Consider the following 25,841-nt stretch of genomic DNA (forward strand, 5'->3'; position numbering starts at 1 on the left):
ACCCCATAAAGGTAGGAGACGATTTTGTCGTGAAAACGAATAAAATCAAATACCTTGGGTCCGTGCTGCACGAATCGGGTGAAATCGATCACGACGTCCAAGCCCGAATTAGCGCTGCTTGGGTAAAATGGCGAGAAGTAACCGGTGTCCTCTGCGACCCCAGGATACCGGTGAAGCTAAAGGGCCTTGTGTACAAGAGCATCATCCGACCGGTCCTACTATATGGTAGCGAGACCTGGCCTGTCCTCGGAAGGCATGTCCAGCAGCTTCACGTCACGGAGATTAAGATGTTGCGATGGATGTGTGGCGTTACGCGACTAGATCGCATACGTATCGAACACATCCGTGGCAGCCTCGGAAATAGATGCCTCAATCTCACTGTCCAAGGCCCTAGATCACGCGGTAGGCCTAAGAAGCGCTGGCTGGACGTCGTGACAGCGGACATGGGAGAGAACAATCTCACACCCGAGGATGCCGAAGACCGGGCAAAGTGGAGAAGACTGAGCAGGAAAGCGGACCCTGGCGCTAGGCCGGGAAAACGCTAGGTCGAAGAAGAAGATCAATGGTAAAGTGCTGCTACAACTACACCTGCTGTAGTGAAAGTAGCTTCTTCCCCAATATTTTGAATTCAGACGTTATATGTACAGTCGCCATCAGATATATCGGAGCGGCCAAGGCGCTCACAAAGATCTGAACACGCCTCTATTGTCAAGGCGTTAGGGCGCGTGTTCAGATATTATGAACACCTTGGCCGCTCCGATATATCTGATGGCGACTGTACTAGTATCGTGCCGTAAACGTAAACCTTCAAAATGCCTTATTTTGTATGGTTTTCATAGAGAAATAATCCCTTTTGAAAAGACACTCCTCAACTGTTAAGACACTAAACTATTTTTCCGTACCGGCCCAATATAAACAATCCTGACGAATTAAGAACTTCTCGAGATCTTGAAGTCGATTTAATGAGTGGACGTTACGCTTTTCAGCTGTCAGAGCAACATGACAACGCCACCCGCGAACTGGAGCGACTACGTCGCCATCTCGTCGAGATGGAAGACAACTATACACAAGAACTGATGACCTCCGAACAGAAACTGACGGAATGTCAAGCGAGGTTGCAACATGTAGAGGAAAGAGCTAAGCAGAGCAGCACGGTTTATACTAGTAATAGGTAAGTCCAGTTAATGTTTTAGACTTAGGAATTTCCTTACGCGGACTCTCTGGCTGTGGAATGTATTCCTTGCGATGGTTTCTCCAGAAACATGATGACTATTGATGTTTTTTTGCATTTTAAGTTGATGATGATTTGCACTGGGTAACTTAGAAAGCGGTGTATTTTAGAAAATTATTTCAGTTTAGTAGATATTAGCGATTTAAAAAACCCCGATTTTGAAGTTAACTCAAAGCATCTTATATCCAAGAGAAAGAAGTTCCGTTTCCTGCAATCTTTAGAAAATTCGCGTTTTCACAGAAGAATGGTTTGCAATACCGTGAAACTTTGAACAGGAATCTCAATCTTTCCCATTTCCATCGCATATTTCCAGCATTCGAGCCAATCAAGAAGTAGAAACGCTGCGTAACCAAATCAAACTGCTTGAGAAGCAACGAGAGGAAGTCCAGGCCAGACTCGGAGAAGCTGAAGATGCGAGAGGACGGAGTGAGGCTGCGCTCACCAACTTGCAAGTTGTCTTGGAACAGTTCCAATTGGGTGAGTCTTCTGTTGACATTTTTCAGTATATGAGACCACCAGCCACTAGGTAGGAACCATTTGCAGATTAACTTGCTTAAGAAGCAATACGCGAAAGTGCAGATCAGCTCAACACCACGTAAGCTCCGAAGGGTAGTTTTTTTTTAAGTCTTTATTTAACTCACAATGTTTGATAGTTTGTGAAGGTCAAATCTTGTAAATAGAAAAGATTTTAACCAGTTCCCGATTGAGCTGGAATTTGGCACGCGGTACGTCACTTTGGTGACCGAAAATAAAAATTACAACAATTTTATTACTTTTTCAGACAAAGAACGCGACATCCATACCGCCACTGAAAAAATAAGAAACAAAATGGAGGACCTGAAAAAAGAAAATGACGGACTGCAGAAAGGGATAGAAAAACTCAACGTGAAACTGCAGGAATCTCTAGCTGGTCTCCAAGCTGCTACAAGACTTGGGGATCAACTGGAAACAAAAACAGCTCAAATCAATGATTTGAAAGAACAAGGTATGGTACATGATCAGGTATTGTATAGAGTTTGAATTTTGTTTGTTATTTATTGTTAGGTATGCTGTAGGACATTGTAGTGTATTTTGTAACCTTAGTGTAGATAGATGTACGAGTACGAAATGTTTTAAATTTGTTGTTGATATTGAGAGTTTTACTGTCAAACCATTTTCTTTCTACTTTTCTCTAAGGGACATTTTTTGTTGTCTTGAGACATTAATTTTTAACTCAAATTTTCAATTTTTCCAATACAGTTTCCACTGATTGGATTTGTATTACTAATCTCATAATGCTCCGAAAAAATATTACCTATCAATTTTTTTCTAAAAGGAAATTCTGTTGTGTGAATTTCCGACAATTAAGTACATCACTTCCGTCCTGTAAATCGACCAAATGCGTTTTTCTCAGATACCTTTTCACTTAGATAGCTAAAATTTGGAACTATTATAACAACTACCACAACACTGTATATAAGTCAAAATCACTTATTTTATCTTTGACATTAAAGCTCCCAATAAAAACCCACCAAATTCTAATCTGCAATCATTTTTGTAGACAATTTAGATCCAATACCCATCTGTTAGATTCGTCACCCGACTAAATATCAGCTGGTAATTCTGGGTGGCTAGCCCCAGAGTGCCGTCTGGTATGACGTTGGGTGACGGCACTGCGACATTGACACACGTAAGTTTACCGTGCTTGTGTGCAGTCCTGTGTCTGTCTCTGTAAAGTTTCAAACTTTAAACCAAAAAAATATTGACCGACCGAAGCGAAATATGCTTTTTATGTCTATCCGGCTGTTCGCCTCTACAGGTCACATTTATTAACCGATTCGGTATTAACCGGTGACATTTTGTGAATAAGTTCGATACTATAGTTTTTATGATGATTCCATTTATGAAAAATGTCAAACCGGCGGAGCTTTGGGGGCCGAAATAAATGCTATATGCTTTTTGGTAATTAAATTGATAAACGTGAACTTTTGACATTCAAAAAATTTATCTTTATGCAGATTGTACTTTACGCCCTCAAAAATTAGACTCGTCAAAACCATAATGGGCTCAATAATTCGACCCTATAATGTCTCAAAACGGATTGTCAAACTAGATTAATTGTCAGATACGTATGCATTTGTGCAATATAGTAATTTAAGGTGCTATGCACAATTTCTTTTTTGGAAATGCACTTTTTCATTTCTTTTTTATTATTTCCACTTTAAAGAGTTTGCTACTTTATATCGACAGGCGCTTTGAGTTCGTTTTGCAGTGTGTCTTTGAATGTTAGTGTGCAGTGCTACATTTGCGCTAAGCATTATTTTATAAAATCACGGTTTCAGTTTTGTTTGTTAAAAATATGTAGTCACTATTTTGCTTCTTTTTTGGTGCTTTATCTATGTTTAAGTTGACAGTAATTTAGATAAAATTAAAGAAATAGATTTTGCTTATTAGCAAGTTATGTCAACTTAAGTTTTAGACTCCTTTGAGTCCACAATAAAAAGAAAATGCCTCAATTTGGATACAATTAACCCTTTACCAGGCTAAGGGATATATATTTCCCACATACGGCACTTCAAACATGTGTCCTATTTTCGATGAGTAAGACTGACATTCGATTGTCATTTTTGTAATGTCAGCCTGGTAAAGGGTTAAAATTTCTAGCTGCCCATAAATTAAAAATGCCAAGACAAATGCAATGTCGGTTTGTCAAAATAAAGAATTTCATAATTTCATAAAATATAATGGACCAGATAACCTTTTAATATGCCTCTGGGCCGCTGGAGGTTATGATTATGAAGTAGATTTAGTAATAAGTAAATATAATTATTATTATGGAAACGAAATCACCACCAACAGCAAGCTTCGCCATCTTCGGTCTAATCTCATTTGGTAACTGTGAGGCTTGATCACGACGCGGCCGCGCCGCTGAATCGTCACTTTGACAGCTGTCACTCTGACAGATGTCAAGTTGACAGACAGCGGCGCGCGGTTGCGTTCTACTCAGATTACCGCATGGGATTTGACCGAGGATAATGGCTTTTCGTCGTGACGTCCGTTTTTTTATTTTTGCTTCTGTTTATTGTAAAATCGAGCCATGATTTTACATGCGTTTTTAAAACCTAGTTTTTAGAACTATAAACTTATTTGTATGCTTTTTGAATGCATTACTTTAAATATATATTTATAAAAAAAAAAGAAAAAATATTACATTAGAATAATAATCCTAAATTATTAAATTTATTATGTATTTCATCATGGCTCGATTTTGACATTTCAGTTAAGTCTATGTCATTTGACATAAATGTTGCTTTCAAATTTTCATATTGCACATTGTTATTTTTGCTTTTAGCACACATTTTATGTTATGTGTGTTTGTTTTTTTTGTTTATTCAGTCTTGGAAATATTTGAAACTAACAAAAAATCTTCGGTTGGCTAGTGGCCCTTCTTCAGAAAGTCTAAATTTTTTGTTATCTGACATTTCCAACGCTGAATGGTTGACATTTTTAAAAGTGACAAGTAGGTACCTACTTGTAATCCAAAATATAAATTATTCACATCCTGTCAAAAGGCTATGGTCAAACTTTGAAGTCAAATATGTTAATGTCAGTACTTGACACTTTTACAAAATGTGCCAGTTCTTTTGCTACGTTATGCTGTCTAGAAGTTCATAGAAGAATGCCGTAGAAGATGCTGCATTGTCCCTGAGTATTACTTCAGGTACTGGTGGATTTGGAAAAATGGGGGGCGGCGGACACCGCACCTCCGTGTATGATGGTCAACGGACTTGCGTAGTCCAGGCGAGCGAAATTATTCAATTGGCTTGACGTACGAATATGATGTTTGAGGTGTGTGTCAAATAAAAATTAATTCCAAATATAATAATAGTGGAAAATATTTAGGGTGATACAATTTTACAAAAAAAAACAGTCTTTTTAAGTTAACTGTGCACCGATTTAGCAGCAACATTGTGGTGCCACTGTAAACATATTTTCTTGACATCTTCATAGGAATTTGATGTTTTTGGCAGCGTTTCCACACCTTGTCGCTTACCAAATCTGTGCAGAGATAGCTTAGGTGGATTCTATGAATTTGAAATGACAATCGTTTGTTACGTAAACGCCAATTAAAATAATAAATGTATCGAGAAGAGAAGCGAACGAAAAATCTCATGATTGGCAATTGATCGATTCGAATTTTCTACCAACGAATGTCGCTTGACTAAGTCCGCTGGACGTAAAACTTGGACAAGTTTGAAGCCACATGTCTGAATGTTTTAAATACGCAATCCAATGACATAGCATGGTGAAGTGTACCGGTGTCCGTCCGTTCCCTTCCCAGTCACTGAATAATACTTTGAGATCGTGCTAGCCTGTCGACGTGTCGCGAATGAAGAGCTCGGTAAGAGTAGACTGACATGGTTATTTTATTTTTTAGTTTTTATTGTGATTTTTTTTATTGAATTGAGATTGTGTAGTCGTTGATTATCCTAGTTAGTTAGGAATGTTTTTTTATGTTGAATGTATTTTAGATATTTGTGTTATATTAGAACATGTTTACGTATTTAATTTGTTTATTTAAGGATTTTGAGTAAGAGAATAGAACATGCAATGGCGTTTTTGACAAAACTATCTTATATGTATAAATGTATGTTGGGACGAGAGATGTATTCACGAAGAATCTCATTTAAGTTTAATTGTGTCCATAAATTAGTTTTAGCGCACAGGATTTCAAATATTATTACCATTTTTTTATGCGATATTTTTTATTAATATAACTCAAATTCTTTTCGTTGTCTTGCTTTCCATCTCTTAAGTAACTGTAGGAGTGTAGTAAAATATAAGCGCGACCGACTGATCAGAAACAGCAAATCGAAAATAATTCTAATTCAGGTTATACGGATTTTGTGTCTTAGTGTTAATATTGTATTTATCCTGTCGACAGTTAAAACCCTACAGACGTCGGTCGGCGCGGCCGAAGAGAGATACTACAAAGCCATATCTAACCAGCAAGACAAAGTGGACAAGAATTTAGTCAAGAACCTAGTGCTAAACTTCGTGCTTACTGCGGGGAACAATACTAACAAGTAAGTTTATTGTTTCAGGCGTTACTTTGCGAAAGTTCATAATAGTCAAGACAAAATGACCATGTAGGTAGGTAGGATGACAGGTGTCATCTCCATATAATTTAAATAAAAAATTAATATAATAATAAATATTATAGGACATTTTTACGCAAATTGACTAAGCCCCACGGTAAGTTATAGAAAGCTTGTGATGTGGGTACTCAGATAACGATAAATATAATATATAAATACTTAAATACATAGAAAACAACCATGACTCAGGAACAAATATCTGTATCATCATACGAATAAATGCCCTTACCAGGATTTTACCCGGGACCATCGGCTTCATAGGCAGAGTCACTACCCACTAGGCCAGACCGGTCGTCACACCGGTCGGTTTATAACCTAAAAACGCCAAATCTCGCAAAATTGTATTGAAATGACACCTGTCAACCCATCGAGTTTGAAAAACACTATGGGACATGTATTTTGTATGGAATAACTCGCGAATCCCCGGTTCCCTTTCGGCATTTATATAGAAGTTGTGCAAATTGAGTCCCAGTAACAATATCAGTAAAGTCGAAACACATGTCAAGCTTTGTATAATACGCTCAGGTATCGAGTTTATGTAATGTGTTAAAAGACACTAATAAATAGTATTTTATCATATTGTTTTTCTTCAGGACTCAAATACTGCGGGTGCTGTCAACAGTGCTAGACTTCAACCAGCAAGAATGCCGGAAGCTAGGCCTAGAAAAGGCACCCCCTGCGGACAGCCTCGCTGCCGAATTTGTCAAATTCTTACAGGTAACCTCAATCTTCTTTTGTGATGAACATCTAGCTAATTTTATTATCCCAGGCCACGAACAAGACTAAGACTCTCGATTTCGGGCGCCCCGTTTCCAGTACAAAATGAACACACATAGGTGTTCAGAGGCATTGAAAATGTTAATGTTTTTTTCCGAGCTCATAATGGTTTAGGGAAATGTATCATGAAACCTCGTGAAAGTCAGCTGCCGCTCTGTTGGAAGAAACTAGCTAAAAAATAGAAATAATTAGTAAATTCCTCCAGATTCAAAATTCCGTGCCCTTTAAGAAACCTAATGAAAGTTAACACTCACCGTATTTATTACAAGCTTTTTATTAACTTGCATTGTACCTAAATATGTAGGTATGCACGTTTGTACCAATGAAGCATATTTCATTCGGGTGACAATGCATATGATATCATCGAGCTGATCTGATGATGGAGACAGGAAGTGGCCATAGGAACTCTGCGATAAAACAACGAAACCCAATTGTGTTTGGGGTTTTTTGAATTATTGGTTGCCTGTGGAAAAAAAGTAGAGCTTGTACTAAAAATGAAGTTTTTGCCAAAATCTTATTTTAACATTGTAATATCATTTCAGGACGAGAGCAAGCCCCGGGCGCCGTTACCAAGCATGATGGGTCTCACCAGGAGTAATACGCCCAGCTCCAGGAAAAGCTCTACCATAGGTATGTATGTAATAAATACGTGCTTTTAGGATTCCGTACCCAAAGGGTAAAAACGGGACCCTATTACTAAGACTCCGCTGTCCGTCTGTCTTCCGTCTGTCTCCAGGCTGTATCTCATGAATCGTGATAGCTAGACAATTTAAATTTTCACAGATGATGTATGATTCTGTTGCCGCTATAATAACAAATACTAAAAAGTACGGAACCCTCGGTGGGCGAGTCCGACGCGCACTTGTACGGCTTTTTTCACGTTGAGTACAAAACATCCAAGAACAAAAACCATATTATTTGGCACTGTCTACAGGCGACACGGTTTCCCATTTCGAACTACAACTTATGAGGTGCCATCCATATTAGATGGGTCTCATTTGTAGGAGAGTGAAATAGGGATTTAAATTGCTTGCGAAACGTTAATGCATTAGTTTTAATTTCATTAATTCGACTAATTAATTAATAATTCGATATTTTATTATACACTTAAACAGATTTTTGAAGATGATATAATCGTAAGATGAGCACTTCAGTAACATTCGGAGTCTTTAATAAATTGTAACTATATCAATATATTAATTGTATTTTATATTTTATCAGGTGTCTATTCTAATCATCGTTATTTTTTCAGGTCCATCCCCCATCCCCTCCGAAGTCCTGGGCCACAAGCGGAACCCCTCCACCGGCTCCAACAATCTCCTCTTCCAAAACATAGACAACGTGGAGACCACCTCGCAGATATCCATTGAGTCTGACCATCGAGTCTCCACTAGTATGGACACGGGAGTTAACCAGACGAGGAATACGGAGGGCGCCATTTTGAAACACGTTTTGAAGGATATGTAGGTAATTACAATAAAGATATTACAGAAGCTACCTACTCTTAAAAAACATAGACAACGTAGAAACCACATCACAAAAACCCGTCGAGTCTGACCATCGAGTCTCAACCAGTTATGGACACGGGAGTTAACCAGACGAGGAATACGCAGGGCGCCATTTTGAAACACGTTTTGAAGGATATGTAAATATATATCAGATTGTTAAAATATCAAACGTTGTCTATAATCGTGACTGATAAAGAATGCCTCATTGGCATTAAGTTCGCCTTTTGTACATTACGTTTTTCATTTCTGCAATAAAAACTAAATAAATATAATCAAAGTTAATCAAATATTTAAATCAACTGTCAACTCTTACAAAACATAGACAACGTGTAGACCACCTCCCAGATATCCATAGAGTCTGACCATCGAGTCTCCACTAGTATGGACACGGGAGATTACCAGACGAGGAATACAGAGGCCGCCATTTTGAATCGGCCTTGTCATTTAATTTAAAAGACGTTTATACAACAAGACATTTAGCTATAGAAACACAAAAAACGTTATCGAAGTCAAATGGATACATTACATTAAACTCTATTTTACCCGACGACAACAAAGCAAAAAAAGGGTTATGATTTTACCCAGCATATTTATACTTATCTTAAATATTAAAATGATAGTCCGATTGACCAATCTACTACGAAATCTCTATAATCCAAGAGGTATATTCAGATAATAATTTCTTGTTATCAAACTGTTATGGATATAATCTGAAAGCTGACAGATCATATCGATAACCTTTTAATAACAAGAAATGACTGTCTGAATTGCCCTTTAATTGTCATTTTAGTACAAAACCGGATAGATCAGACAATCTAACTGTCACTTTAGTATCTGGCATATAAAAACAGTTTTGGTGTCATGATTAAATTAATATAGTATTATTAATCAGCGCTTTTCTACAAATAATTCTTATCACATTTGTACTATAGTGAATCTGTAAAATATTTAGCATTTATTTAACTTCGAGTTCAATTTAAGTATGTTCAAATAAATAAGTATCTAAGTAGATAGCTGAAGAAATATCTGAGCTACCAAGGTGCTCAAAAATATCTTTACACCCGTTCTGTATCAGTTATATCAGAACAGACTTAGTAGCGCAGATATTTTTTCGGCTGACTATATTCTGTATATGTTTTAGTACATTTAGTGCCTTATTTAGAAAGATTTTAGCAATAGTAGTCATATTTACTTCTTTTAAACATATTTTTGGGGTGATACAATTTTATTTCGCAATTTTTACCTTTTAAGCACTAATGATGCTAAAAGTGCATGAAACTGATTAAAATAGAAGTTTTACTCCATTTAATAATGCAATGTTAACCCTTTTAATACCATACACGTTACATTTACCCACTAGAAGGAGTGATGTTGGAATCTGATTGACACTTATATGTGTAACGCAGTGATAGGGTTACAAATGTATATCAAGCAGATGTAGTACTTAATTATATTACATAATTATATTTCATGGTATTTTCACAAAAACGTACGAACGTCGCTCTTGCTATTTCAGTCAGTTTCGGACCAAAGGTACTGAGGTTGACTGAAGTAGCATGACAAATACGAACTTTTCCGAGAAAATACGATGGAAACAATTATGTACTAAGTACATCTGTACGTAGTGTTATGTTAGCTTGTAATATAAAATAATTTTAAATTCTTCAGTTTCGCCTGTATTTTGTTCAAATTAGTTAATCATACGCCTGTATAATAATCATTTTTAGTTTCTAGTTAGTTTTGTATAACTTATGTTATACACTAAATCTAATAGGTTATGTGAATCATCAAATATATGACGTTTTGAGCGGTTTTAGTGCTTTGCCTCTTCAAGTATAAATAGTCGTATATTATACTGACATAACTACAAATTGGTTTCTTTAAAAATAAATTATCTTAGTTTTTGGGTTGTTTTGCTAGAAAATCGGATATTTTATACTATGCAGAATGTGCGAAAAATAAATTAACGCATTAATGCTAGTTTTCGCACTTTATTGTAAGATCCCTTTTTTCAGCAAACTACATTACTTACTTATTATTTTATTTTATGTCAATTTTAAATTTCATTTTGGAAATAATTTCTTGTTAAATTTGTATTCGTGTATATTGATTTTGCACGTTAATTCAGTGGCAATAAAATTGAAAATAATAGTTATGTTGTATGTGACGCCTGATGTAATAATGTAAATTTAAATTGTGAATATGTTAATATTTGTATTAATTAATTATATTGGTTTATCGCAGCAATATATGAATGCGTTTTAATCATTCATTGTTTTATTTAACAACCTTTACTTAAAACCAAAACCAAATCGGTCAAGCCCTTACAGAGATAAAAGGATACTCAATTCATGTGCACAAACACTAAACAAACAGCCTGACACCCTAAATGCATATTGCATATACCATACCGTCTCCGTTCTGTCGGGGGGTAAAAAAACATCTAGCTTTGCTAAACAAAAAGTAAGTATAATCAATTTCCATATTTTACAAGAAAACATTAATAAATAAATAAATAAAATAAAATACAAGAAAACATTACAAAGTGTAAAAGGCACCGTTTTTTTTAAAAAAACCTTTGTTTTAAAAAGAGATACCGACGAATTGAAAACCTCCTTTTTTGAAGTCTGTTAAAAATTACGTTTTATCTGACGATATTTCATGTCAAAATTGTGGAAATGGGATACTTTGAAGAAGGGACGTTTTGCATAAAAGACGGAGTGACCGTTTTCGGTTTGGTCATTGAACCCCCTAACCAACGTTGTTAACCCCCCATACAACCATTTTCTGTCGCCGTTACGACACCGTTATCAGAAATGGGCAAGAGTCTACGCAAACTCATTTTGGTCACAAAGTGTCGTCGCCGTGTGCACACATTACCAGTTTGCGACTAGTTATCCCAAAATAATTCGTTACGACACATCTGACATTTAGTTATTACTTTGATGATTCTGCGACCGGAATGGTTATATGGGCCTTAGACCGCCAAAGAATTCAAATGACGCGCGCGGTTACAGCCCAATATCAACCTTCGTGCATTCGGATAAGGTTCACGATGCGATGCGATGGCGTGGCGTTCAGCGATTAACAGGCGAATGTTTTCAAGTAAATTGACAGCCCATCAAAAAAATTCCGATCGACTAAATATTCCGTTTGCATTAAAATAATTACATATACACAGGGACTTTCCATCTACTAGCTTAATTCCCATAAGGCATCAAGGAGAGTTGAGGTGGCGCACCTACATAAGAGTCGGACCAAGCTAACTCTGCATTGAATTTGTAATGATAAAGTGTGGCGATGTCATCATGTTAAATTTCAATGATAATAAAATAAAATGTGTTAATGCCACAAATACAAACTGCACATATTAGGGTACACTTAATCAACCTATAAGTAAAAAAAAAGACAAACAAGAAACTATATCTAGGTAATTTTGTGGTGTACCAGTCTTGGCCTTTTACCGTAATATTTCCCATAGTAAACGGAGAACATTCTCGAGAACGGCACCACTCTAGACACGATGCTGCAGCGAACGTATCAGATTGCTATTATATTGCTCAGCTCTGAATGCATCCGTGATACGATGTGCACGGATACTTACAAAGGTGATTAATGCAGAGGCTCGGCGCGGGCCGCTTCCAATCACTTTGCTTTACTGCTTTATAGGATACGATCTTTATAATCTCAATGAGGAGAAAAACCGGTAAAAGGCTATATAAACGCACTTCTAGATTTCATACGGTAAGAGAGAGAGAGATAAATAGCCTCTAGCCGCCTATAAAAAAGCCCTCTTTGCAAGATTTGATATGTGCATATCTAGATGATAGACAAGATTGGTGGTATGATGATGTGATTAAATAATACCTTATCTTAAACCACATGGAACAGGTAGACAAGCCTGAGAAAGAACACAACGTACCTACCACATCACGCGGTAGTTCGCGAGGATCGAGAGACCACAAAGATAAGAGTGGTGTTCAACGCATCCTGCAAAGGATTTAGTAGTAGTAGTAGTAGTAATCACTTTACTCACACAGGTTTACATAATATTTACAGAAATAAAGGTACAAAGGCGAAATTATCCCTGTAACTGATCTCTTCCAGCTAACCTTCGAGTAGATGAGGGGAGAATTCAAATTAGATAGACAAACTTACGGAATGCACAGTAAAATTTTAACCTTTTCGACGCCGTATCAAACACAAAAGCTGTCACGCGGACGCCATGTCACCGAAGTGTCAAAACTGAAAATGAACTTTATGCATATACACGTAGGTCTATGTTGCTCTGTGGTCTGTGACCGATTAATCGGTCTTTGGCGTTGAACCTGCGGTGCGGATATATCGGTCATTGGCGTCCAAAAGGTTAAAAGTAAACTAACCAAAATGTCCAAAAGTAAATAAAATACATAAATCTTCTTCTTCTTCCTCGCGTTATCCCGGCATTTTGCCACGGCTCATGGAAGCCTGAGGTCCGCTTGACAACTAATCCCATGATTTGACGTAGGCACTAGTTTTTACGAAAGCGACTGCCATCTGACCTTCCAACCCAGAGGGGAAACTAGGCCTAATTGGGATTAGTCCGGTTTCCTCACGATGTTTTCCTTCACCGAAAAGCGACTGGCAAATATCAAATGATATTTCGTACATAGGTCCGAAAAACTCATTGGTACGAGCCGGGGTTTGAACCCGCGACCTCCAGAATGAAAGTCGCACGCTCTTACCGCTAGGCCACCAGCGCTTCTAAAATACATAAATAATATTATAAAATAAAATACATGCTATATATATAATATAAATGGTCAAGCAAATCTTGTCAGTAGAAAAAGGCGCGGATTCAAATTTTCTATGAGACGATATCCCTTCGCGCCTACATTTTTCAAATTTACCGCCTTTTTCTACTGACAAGATCTGCTTGACCAACTTTAAATACTAAACATATATTACATATAATATACAGTATGTATCAGAACGAAAGGCAACGAAAGAGACCCAATAATGTTTAGGTCATACTGAGCAACGTTTACTGTGCGACTAACCCCGAAAATGCGGAAAAAAATTGACTCTCCCATAGGAAATTTCAACATCAGACCAGCAAAATGTATGAAACATCCAATTTTTTTTCCGCGTTTTCGGGGTTGGTCCCATAGTAAAAGTTGCTCAGTATGACCTAAACATTAATGGGTCTCTTTCTTGGCCTTTCGTTCTGACACATACTGTATTTATGTATATATACAAGATATATAGATAGATTTATTTTAGTATCTTTCAATAATGAACTGGTGGTTGGGCCGATTCTGCTGGAAGAGTTGAGAGTTGTCATAATGAGATAGAAATAAAATAATGTATGTTTATTAGTGAGAAACTAATACGATGTGCACGGATACCTACTTACAAAGGTGATTAATGCAGAGGCGCGGCACGGGCGTCTTTCAATCACTTTACTTCTCTGCTTTATACGATTTAACACGGTAAGAAAATACAATCTACCTACTACATCACGAGGTAGTTCGCGAGGATCGAGAGATCACCAAGGTAAGAGTGGTGTTCGATGCATCCTGCAAAGGATCTAGACTACTAGACTAGAGTGGTTCTTTTGTGATTCAGTGTATTTGTCACTCAGTATCTTTCAATATTTTAAACCACTCGGGTCAAATAATGGTCCCTATGAAACTTTTCACGTAAAACGTTTCTAGATATTTTTTGCAACATTAGCACGTTCATTCATTTAGAAATGTAACATTTCAGTAATAAAAATACGGTGAAAACCTATTTCATCAAATATTTTTAATATTGAATAAACTTCTTAAAAAGACCATCATTCGACGAGACAGATAAGTAGTAGTAGTAGAAGTCAACATCGAATTTGAAGATCGTGAGTTGTAAAGAGTCTCTAAAGTGCAACATTAGTGCTGCAGCCACTCCTTACTGCAACTGTAGTACAGTCAGAACAGCAAAATTTTTAAAGAGGTAGTCAAATGCCGCGTTTTTTCACGGACTACGAGCTACGGCGTAGCGCTACGAGCATACCTTAGCGATGATTGCGTTCAATTAAAATATAGTAAAATATGTACAACCAAAACGTTCAATTGTTTATCATTTTCAAAGCAGCATACTCATATCAACACACAAATACTTAGTAGGTAGACCTTATATTTCTGCAATACGGTTCAGGATTATCAGGCAACTTTTTTGTGGAAGTAGCAACACTAAAGGCAATTGTAGTCGCCATCACGTAGCAAGATTAAATGCAATTACAATCGCCATCAAATATATCTGAACGAAACCTCTATTAGAAAGAAGTTAGTGTACATGATCAGATATTTTTGCCGCTCCGATATATCTGATAACGACTGTATATTCAAAAACAAGCTTTATTGAAACTCCCCCCTTTCAAATTGGTAAAAAAACCGTGTTACAACTTCCCGATGATCTAATCAGACCTTACAAAGCAACAAAACTCCAAAAATAGAGATGTGACCCAGAAAATGTCTCGGGCGACACCATGACCCCAAAAAACCGAAAAACACCCCTATCGACGCACGACCATAATTAAAAAGCAAAGTTATTCCACCCCCATGATTAAGAACCCCCACCCACCCTTTCTTCATACAATGGTCAGTATTGAGGCGCCTTGCAAGCCGCCTCGTAGCCTTAGAAACTAGGAACAAAACAAAAATAAACAGAACTGCTTAAAATTCGCGAAAATTCGCTTGTGATTTTACATGGAAATATTCTCAAAAGTATTTAAAGTGTGATTTACTTCAAGTGTTTTTTGCAAAAAAATGGCTGAAAATTGTAACCTTCGTTTCACATGAAGAAAACGTTTCTTAATGTTACTTTTAACTCGCGTGCTCGCGTACATTTATGAAACGGTGTTCCATTTTCAAAAATGACCGTTAGGACTTTCGGTTTTCGCGCCAAAAAGACAATCATGGAATTTTTCCATATTTTTTACGTGTTCAAAATTAAGCTGAAATGATGACGTTTTAGTGCGTGACAGTGAAATTTGCGAAAATGTGAAATAAAAAAAAAACTTGTTTGTATTTGTGATTGTCTAAAACGTTTTTAGTGTGTATGTGTTGTGTTGCTAAGGATTTGTCTTATGGGTTTGTATTTTTTAAAATTAAATGAAATGATTCGCAAAAACTATTTTACCTATAGTTAACTTAAAAAGCATGTATTAAACGTAAAACGTTTATGTAATCTAATAGGCAGTTCTTTTAAAACACACACTGTAAACTAAACTCAAACTCTATTTTGGTCTCTTAGGTTTAAGTATTTTTACGTTGGGGTTAATTATCTTCAATAATAAGTAAATGCTTTATTTCTGCAATCTAGACAGGTAACCAAAAAAAGGACACGCCCTTACCAATGTAATATACAGCCTTGTTGTAAAGATGTGTTTGTTTTTTTACCACTCCATAGTTTAGTCAGCTTTCTTGTACTTGTCGTGAATTTCGACACACACACACACACACACACACACACACACACACACACACACACACACACACACACACACACACACACACACACACACATATATTTCCCAAAATATTGATGTTTTTAAAGGGAGCTGGGACTTGTAAAATTTTATTATTATAAAAAAGTCGGTTCTGGCGCTTCGCCGGCCGCTGCCGCGGCACGCTCGCTTCGCTCGCTCGGCTCGCGCGCTGTAAGGTCGCAATTCTACCTAACACTCCTCCTCGCTTCGCTCGTCGTCGTACCTACACCGACCTGCCTTAAAAGAGTGTTATGTAAAACGCTCGATCTCCGCCATTTTCAATTTTAGAAATAAGTTTTCCAAGTAAAAGTAGCCTATTTTGACGTGTTCTATACGTTACAATTATTTAAAATATATGTCATAATGACACCACTCTCGATGAAAATTGATTTCCAAATCCCATCGCAGGTCCCTTTAAAAACATCAATCTTTGGAGGCGTCTAACTCGGTCATTTTTTATTTTAGAGAAAGTTTTTCAAGAAAATATGCTTATTTTGACGTGGTCTACACATTACAATCATTTAAAAATAATGTCATAATGACACCACTTTGACAAAAAGAAATCTAAGACCCAGCCCCCCCCTTTGCTAGTAGTCCAACCAAAACGTTTGCTAAATAAGTTTTTGTCCTAATAACATTTGACAAAGTAAAATCATGCCAAATGATAATTTGACCAAAAAAATTATATGCGAAGTGTAACTTTGCTATAAATTCCTTTGGGAAATGAAACTATTGCGATATATGTATATGTTTGTTGGGAAGTGAAATTTGGCGAAAGGTATTTGGCCCAAACGAAAGTACACCGTTTTTGACACGATTACAAAAACGTTTTAAGTAATTTGGCTTTAGTAATATCATATTGCCGTGGATATCAAAAAGATACCTATAATACCCACGAATCAAACACACATATCATAAATGTATATCTATACCTAGTGAAATATCATACTCATGTAGTATAAATATGATTAATTTATAGTATTAATTTAGGTACGTGATTTATCTCTGGATTAGTAAAACCCTATCTCTTGTTTAATAAAAAATAACTAATAAACATAGAAATAAATTAAAAGTAGAAAAATTAACTGCCTCGGACGAAGCTCAAACTCGCGTCTCTGGATCACTAGCCCATCGCTTTCAAAAATTTTGTCTTTTTTTGCACTTTTTTTCCGGGGGTATTTATTAACGCCCCAAAATTTTAAACTTTAAATGTATTTCTATGCTTTATGGCATCGTTTGTACAATATCTACTTAATACAAAACTAAGACCAACAGCAAAACAAAACTATCAAACATAAAACATGAGAGTATTCTGAAAATGTCCAGATTAATATGAAGCGATAGAAAGGCGTTTTCACGCCTTCGCTGCGGCAATTAGTGTGACTCGTCATTAAGACATTAACCATACTTTGCCAGGGGCCTTTCGACCCCGTATCGCAGTAAACGTGTTAAAGCTGTAGCAAACTGCAGGTAATCCGTGATCTCAACCTCGCCCTCCGGAAAACAGGCGTCCCAAACTACATAGGAAGTCAAGAGTTCGAGGTTCAAATCCCGGCTCGTGCCAATGAGATTTTTAAAACGATGTACGTATAGTAGGTACATTACCTACGATACAAGTGCGAAAATAGGGAATTCGCAACGAGTGGCAATAAATTGAAACACGACCGAAGGGAGTGTTTTAAATCGACACGAGTTGAGAAGTATCATTTACAGTAGGTACATATGGTGCTACTTTACCATCCAAGGGCGGGATTAAGGACAATACGTGCCTATGTCAAAAATTTAAAGGGCCATATGTACTGTCAAACGAGCGAAAATCAATTAGTACCTAGTAAATATCCAATGATATTCAATAGTACATTACAATACAAGTGTCGATTTAAAACACTCCTTTCGGTCGTGTTTCAATTTATCCCACTCGTTGCGAATTCCCTACTTTTCGCACTTGTATCGTAATGTACTATTGAATATCATTGGATATTTACTAGGTAATTGCTTTTCGTTGAAGGAAAACATCGTAAACAATTATTCATCCCAATAAGGTTTGGTTCCCTCTGGGTTGGAAATTCAGGGGGTCAGCCAAGATGACAATCGCTTATAGAAAATATCAATCGAATCATAAATAATGTTATGGGAATATCCACGTGACTTTTTGTAGTATCATTTTGATACATTTTTCCGTACCCAAAGGGTAAAACGGGACCCTATTACTAAGACTCCGCTGTCCGTCTGTCTGTCTGTCTGTCTGTCCGTGTGTCCTTCTGTCTGTCTGTCACCAGGCTGTATTTCATGAACCGTGATAGCTAGGCAGTTGAAATTTTCACAGATGATGTATTTCTGTTCCCGCTATAACAACATATACTCAAAACATAATATAATAAATATTTAAGCGGGGCTCCCATACAATAAACGTGATTTTTTTGCCGTTTTTTGCGTAAATGGTACGGAACCCTTCGTGCGCGAGTCCGACTCGCACTTGGCCGGGTTTTCTTTTCCCTTGGCGTTTGTGGAAGGAAATTGCAATCGTCAGTCTCAGGTGTCAATGAGCTGTCAGGTAAAGGTCCCTGGTAAATCGTTGGTCAGTTTGTAATAAAAATCCCTCACGGCCAACTACTTGGCCTTGCTTACAAATATTACCCTTATCAATAACAAGCACATAACAAATAGCCTTGAAGCTCCAAAACTCCGGAAAAACCCATTACAAAATTAACTATAAATTAATAGTCGTTGAGTTTAATTTGCAAAGTAACTTTATTTACGAACTCGCGGGCAGAAATTAGTATAAAACTAGCAAATATGGTAAATTCTTTTAATAGCATAGTTTTATCATTGTTTGACTTATATGCACCTCAAAAACAGGTTATTATCAGAGAAAGAAGCTATCCTTGGATAACATATACGATCAGGGAAATGATGCGTCTGCGTGATCAGGCTCATAATAGGTTTAGGGCATCTGGACTAGGTGAGCATAAAAAATACTACACTGATTTAAAAAGCTGCGTTAACAAAGCTATATTTAATGAAACACGGGCATATTTCAATCAACATATTAACCGTAATGCTAGTAATTCTCGATCTCTGTGGAACAATCTTAAACGCACCGTGAAAGTAACTCAGAAATCTCAAAACCATGATATTCCTACTCATTTACGTGACCCAGATCTTATTAACTCGCATTTTCTCGAAGTTGCAGGTAATCCTGTAGCTCCACAGCCATATCAATCTTACTTTGAATCCAATCGCTACCATGCCTTATCATTTAGCTTAGAGCCAGTAGATGAAATCTCAGTACTAAAAATAATTAGATCACTTAAATCCTCTGCTCTGGGCGATGACGGTATTTCATTAGATATGCTACTTTTAACTCTTCCTCATTCACTAGGTACTATCACTGCAATAATAAATAAATCTATAATATCCTCAGTCTTTCCCGATGCCTGGAAAATAGCATTAGTAACGCCTCTTCCCAAAAAAAGTAACGTCAGTAGTTTTAAAGATTTGCGACCAATAAGCATTCTTCCTTGTATATCTAAAATAATCGAACGACTTGTATATACTCAGTTATCTGCTTTTCTTGAAAAAAATCAAGTTCTTCCTGTTCTACAATCTGGGTTTCGTAAATCGCATAGCACGGCAACTGCACTTCTTGATGTAGTAGACAATATACTATCTGCACAAGATATGGGCAGGGGAACTATAATGGCACTTCTTGATTTCTCTCGTGCCTTTGATGCCATAAATACAAACTTATTGTTATCCAAAATGAAATATTATGGTTTTGAACCGGACACAATTAAATGGTTTTCGAGTTATCTTACTGATCGAACACAAATGGTCAAACTTCAAGATAGTAGCGGTATGATTTTTAAGTCTAAACCATCTATATTATCTAGAGGAGTGCCACAGGGATCGATCCTAGGCCCGCTATTATTTATTTTATATACAGCTGATGTCCGTGATGTAATAAAACATAGTAACTTCCACTTATACGCTGATGATATCCAAATCTACATCCCATGTGATCCTACTAATGTTGCTGTAGCAGTTGCCAAAATAAATGAAGACTTGAACAATATAACAACTTGGTCCTCCTCAAATTCTTTAGTTCTAAATCCCAGCAAATCAAAAGTTATGTTTTTCGGTTCCAAACACCAATTAATACAAATAGATAGCCATAAACCAATAATTTTCATTTCAGGCGAACAAATAGATCGTGTTTTCGAGTCGCGTAATTTAGGTCTTATAATGGACGAGACTCTTCGGTTTGAAAGTCACATAGCAAATATTGCCAGAAACTCGTTTTATAGACTAAAAATCCTCTATAGAATCCGTGATTTTCTTAGCGAAGACCTTCGAATCAAACTTTGTGATACGCTTATACTCTCAAGATTTGATTACGCGGATGTAGTATATGGTCCACGCTTATTAGCACGGACAGACCGCATCATACAAAGAGTCCAAAATGCATGTGCGCGTTATTGTTTTAAAATTTCCCCGCGAGCGCATGTGACTCCTTATTTAAATTCATCAGGCATTCTCAAAATGGCTTACAGAAGAGAACTCCATCTTTCTTCCTTATTGTTCGGCGTAGTAAAGTTTGCAAAACCGGAGTACCTCTTTGAAAAGTTCACCTGGCGCTCAAACACTTCAATGAAATATAGCCTTAGATCGGTCAGCAGCAAATTAGTAGCTTCACATCACTGCACCACAGCTTTTCGAGGTAGTTTTAAATACACAGCAACTAAGTGCTGGAATAATATACCTCCACCACTACAGATATTAAATGGTCTTCATAGTTTCAAAACCCGACTTAAGCGACACCTTCTTCAGATTCAAAAAGAACTACCTCTTGGCGGTAGAGCAATACCCTCTTACCTACCTTCTTATCTCTGAAAATAGCCCAGCCAAACAATACATTAGACTATATTCTTAACAAATACGTATGCACTTCACACTCAATATATATCCCAATCTATATACACAAAACGTTCCTTTTTTAATATATATATTTTAATATGATACTGTATTACACAAACTAACGAACACACATAAAATACACAGTAGGTACACATATATTTTTTATAACTTACACTCCGCGCTCCGTTCCGTCACATATTTTATTTTCCTCTTTTACCTACTTTAGGTTCTTTATTATTTTATTAGGGTCCGACTGAAAACCAGCGTTGCAGTTAATTTTACTGTAACATCATGCTGAGTCGAGCCCCTTTTTAACATCACGCTGTTTTGTTTATATGTAAACATAAATTTAATTTGTTTTAAAAGTTTTTAAGGTTTTATGTTTAAATGCTTAGACTAAATACATTAGATCTATGTTCAAATGTACCATTAATGTGATGTTTGTGATGTTAAATAAAGTTTTTCTATGTCTATGTCTATGTCTATGTCTATGTCAAACCGGCCCGGCTAGGCACGGGTAGTTGAACCAATTTACACAAAACCTTTAAAATTATACACCTAAACCTTCCTCAAGAATCACTCTATAGATAGGTGAAAACCGAATGAAATACCGTTCAGTAGTTTCTGAGTTTAACGCGAACATACACACAGACAGTCAGACGTGGCAAGGGAATTTGTTTTGTAATACATATGTATTGATAAGTATTTACTCCTACTGTACCTTAATCTGCGTAGAAGTTGTAAAAAAACTTTGAATCACCATTTTCATCTCCTTAAGCCTTTTTCTAAGAGCTCTAAGGTGTATTCGGGTAACTCCGAATGTCGAAAACTGTCGGATAGTTACGAAAAGAGACTTTTATCATGATGGAATTTTGGGTGATTTTCATCTTAATTTCGGAATTATCCGAATTTCGGAATTACCCGAGTTAACCTTACAACATTTGAAGTATATGGTACCTATATGTTTAAAATTTCAAGCTCCTACCCTCAATCATTTAAGCTGAACGTTGTTTGTTAATATGTACATATCTCTACTGGGATAAATGGGGACAAATTTCCACCTTCTTGCACCTTCCCCTATAGGTATACTCTGGCAAATCAACTTTTGTCAGTAGAAAAAGCGAAACGAGGAATTCCATTTTTTTTCGAATTTGCCGCCTTTTTCCACTAACAGAGCGGATTGCCAGTAAATAGGTACAGATGTAGTGCATATTTGCTTTCCATCGTATTTTCTCGGAAACGTTCGTATTTGTCATGCTAGGTACTTCAGTCAACCTCAATATTTTTTGTACCGAGACTGACTGAAATAGCAAGACACGTTCGTACCTTTCCGTGAAAATACGATGGAAAATAATTATGCACTACATACTACTTCTGTATATGGAAATTAACAAACGTAACATTCCTTTCAAGAACCGAGGGTGCCCCGATGTGAATAGGATGAGCGTGTAATACATGCATGTAACTACGTACCATCACCTACACAGACTAGCCAATCTTAACCTTTATTGCGTCTACATAAGGTGTACTTTCAGTCAGTCAATGTGCCATCCAATATGAAGTATTGGCAATAACAAAATGGCTGCCGCGAAGGCTGTCATTAATCAAGTGTAATACGCCAAATTAATAGTTTTCACGCCTTATCTACCTCGAGTGTGGGGTTCCGTAGGCTTCGGGGGTTTTTAAACTGTTTGAATATACATTTTAATTTTTCCTGTTCTGAAAGTTGGTTATTCATATTCATGAAATTTGATTTATGTTTGATTTGATTTAAATACTAACTACCTACTATTTTGTACCTTGCCATAGTGACAATCAATATGAAAGCCGCTAGAGATACCTACCAGATTATTGACACTGTCACAAAGTAGGTACAAAATGGTACGGAAATCCAATTCTTTGACTGTTTATTTGTATTACAAATTACACGGGGCCAAAGTTGTTGTACCTACCTATAACCATTTGTGCTAATTAAAATTGATACCCGAGCAGGCGTGGCTCACTCCGCGATTTCGTCGCTTTGCTACTGGTAGCTAAAAGTACATCCGTTCCACACCAATTTTGGTGGCTAGCCATAAGCCGCGCGTGGCGCTGTCGCCACCTATAGCGGCCATATCTGTCCTGATCGTAACAGACGCGTTTTGTTAGAGAGTGAGTCTTCTGTACCTAGTACTATTATTTATTCTGTGACCCGAGTAAGCGAAAGATTCCAAAAATTAACCTCAAGCGTAGCAGGTGGTTCGAAAAGCGGAATCTTGAGCATTGTGGGATCATGTGTTACCCAGATTTGCCCAGATCAACCCAATAAAGAGCAAACACCATTTTCTCAATAGGTAACCATTTGGTGTACATATTCTATCAAAACTGAAACCCAGTACAGCGCAGGTACCGCAGAATTGCACGTGTCAATCCAAACCACTGGGTCACGAACCGTCGTATAATTACATTCATCAACTTATTAATAATGAACCTTATGCCGTTGAAATAAGATTCACGAATGCTCAGTGGTTTGTAGACTAGCTGTGTATGTCAACCTACTAAAAGCAGACCTTATGTGAACGCAGTAAGGTTGACGAATGGTCAATTCTGTCGACTGTGTGAATGACGCGTCGGCGTCGCTGACTCAGCAGTGCCGTGAACTGCAAATCTAATCAAGTATGGAATAGTGTGGGTGATAGGCCAGTAATATGAAACCGAATTAATTATGTATTCACTATTATTTAAGTTGGTAATTAAATGGGACTTATTTAATTACACAAACGGGTCTACCGCGATATAATTTCATTGTTTTTACCTTAAATTCCGACGTTTTATTTCAACTGAGTTGCACCAGCTTTGGTCACGGAAAGACTGACGTCCCAGCAAAAGTTAACGGAGATATAAATAAAACAACACTAAACTACCCGAAATTAGTAGTAATGTTCGCCGTAGACAAAGACAAGCACCCATTAAAGTTCATTGCGGTAGACCCGTTTGTGTAATTAAATATGTGTACAAAACGCGAGAGTTTAAAGTGTTAATATCTTAATCTTACTTAATCGCGTATACAAAACTACCTTCGAGGTTAGAAGTCGACATTGTCTTCAAACTACAGTTTACAGCTCCTAGTAGGAGTAGTAGGGCGAGTTCTTCAAAGGTGCTTCAAAGTAGCCTGCATTTGATTTTAGTTATCCACTTAAATTGCACACAATTGGATCTCTCGTCGTCTCGTTTCGTGTTGACTTGTTGAGGCGCGAAATATTGACGTTTACCTACTCGTACATACTTGCTTACTTGCCTACTTAAGGTAGCCTAAACAAAAAGAAAACGTTTAGAAACAAAATAATCACGACAAACATACAAAAAAATGCCCTTACCGGAATTTGAATCCGGAACCGCCTAGACTTAGAAGCCGTTAAAGATTACATTGAACAACAATAATAAGTTTATTTAAACTGAAGCAAGGTAAAAAGTACATATATGCATGAAGAGAGTTGGTTGGTAGTGGTTGGTTAGGGCTAGGGCTGCGGCAGGGCTGTGCCGTCGTCAAGGCCTAGGATTTTTTTGTGGATTTAAATTTGTGCCGGGTTCCGCGGATGCACATGCTTGTGACTATGATTATCGAAATTGTGATTTTTGATCTAAGCCAGCCCATTACGACACTTAGGGATCCGTTTTAAAGATTATGATTACAGGAAAGACATATTTTTGACCCGAAATCCTAGTCCCCAAAGTTACAATCATGTTATTCAGCAAACACCTAAACGGCATTATTATTCAAAACATTACTTTCGTAACGCGTATGGACCAAGGACGAGTCCTTGAGTCGGTTCGTTACGTCGCTATCTCGATCTGAGTTCGGTGCCAAGGACGCCGTTGTTGCCAAAATTGCAATCATTATAAACAAGTTTGGACAATGTGACATCGTGTAGGTGGGTACACTCAGCAGCAGAAGTTGCTAAGCGGGCGAGGTGTTCAAAATTACCTTGACACGCTCTTATTCGCTTAACAAAATCGTGTCAAGATCTATTTGAACACCTGGCCCGCTTAGCAACTTCTGCTGCTGACTGTACTCTAAAATTAAATATGCACTAGTTTTTGCCCGCGACTTCGTCTGTATAAGAGGATTTTCGTGATAAAAACTATCCTTTGTTTCATTCATACGAAGTTTCGATTCATCTAGATCAGTTCAGTTGTTCAAGGATGAATATGAAACAGACAGACAGACAGAGTTACGGCGTCGGCATTTTACAAACGTTTCGCCGTTTGCAAATTGCCGCGGCATTTTGGTCGAATTAGTTCATTATTTTACCACGCGTGGCGCTGCACATCAAAACTATGAAAAACGGGGGTGTCCATCAAATCTGGAGTTCTTGGATGGTCCCACCGCACTGTTTCATTTCAGAAAACATTTTCTTCACAACTTAACTAGACTATATGTATATTTGTGCGGTATGTGCCGAATGGCACAGGCACCTGCCGCGATAGCAGAGGATCGATTCCAGCCTGGGGCACTGGAGGCCTTGGTCACTTTTCTTAGTATTTATTTCAGTTTATACTACCTAATGCTTTTCCTGTATTAGATATTCAACATACCTAATTTGAAAAATACTTAGGTACTTACTTATACATATTTTACTGGAACTTGAATTGGGACCATAGTTGTAAGTTGTGGACTTAAGTTACCTGAGTTTACTACCTATTTTGTAATAGGGATCGAAATTTTCCCTTTCCAAAATGAAAGTTTGCCTAATTTCCTATGTAGTACAAGTACAGCTAGCTTG

At 37.2% G+C, this 25,841-nt stretch overlaps 2 protein-coding genes across 3 annotated transcripts in view; both read left to right on the plus strand.

Annotated features, from left to right (window-relative positions):
* LOC134801790 (thyroid receptor-interacting protein 11) overlaps window positions 1–10,919 on the plus strand; it is a 78,929-nt gene extending 68,010 nt beyond the window's left edge. The window contains exons 4-11 of one of the 2 annotated variants that reach the window (XR_010145722.1): window positions 987–1,171; window positions 1,545–1,708; window positions 2,013–2,216; window positions 6,156–6,297; window positions 6,963–7,086; window positions 7,689–7,776; window positions 8,399–8,720; window positions 9,035–10,919. Coding sequence is in view for 1 of the 2 variants with exons in the window: in XM_063774388.1 (XP_063630458.1) it covers window positions 987–1,171; window positions 1,545–1,708; window positions 2,013–2,216; window positions 6,156–6,297; window positions 6,963–7,086; window positions 7,689–7,776; window positions 8,399–8,539; window positions 8,722–8,795 (1,122 nt within the window). In the remaining variant the exon portion in view is untranslated. The other variant, XM_063774388.1, reaches the window with a different exon arrangement.
* A 4,125-nt stretch (window positions 10,920–15,044) lies between these two features.
* The window catches only part of LOC134801795 (protein stum), an 82,562-nt gene continuing 71,765 nt past the window's right edge, over window positions 15,045–25,841 (plus strand). Inside the window, exon 1 of the mRNA XM_063774395.1 lies at window positions 15,045–15,763. The gene's annotated coding sequence lies outside the window, so the exon portion shown is untranslated. The remainder of the gene's footprint in view (window positions 15,764–25,841) is intronic.

The sequence above is a fragment of the Cydia splendana genome, chromosome 23 (assembly GCF_910591565.1).
Source record: "Cydia splendana chromosome 23, ilCydSple1.2, whole genome shotgun sequence".
Taxonomy (NCBI): Eukaryota; Metazoa; Arthropoda; class Insecta; order Lepidoptera; family Tortricidae; genus Cydia; species Cydia splendana.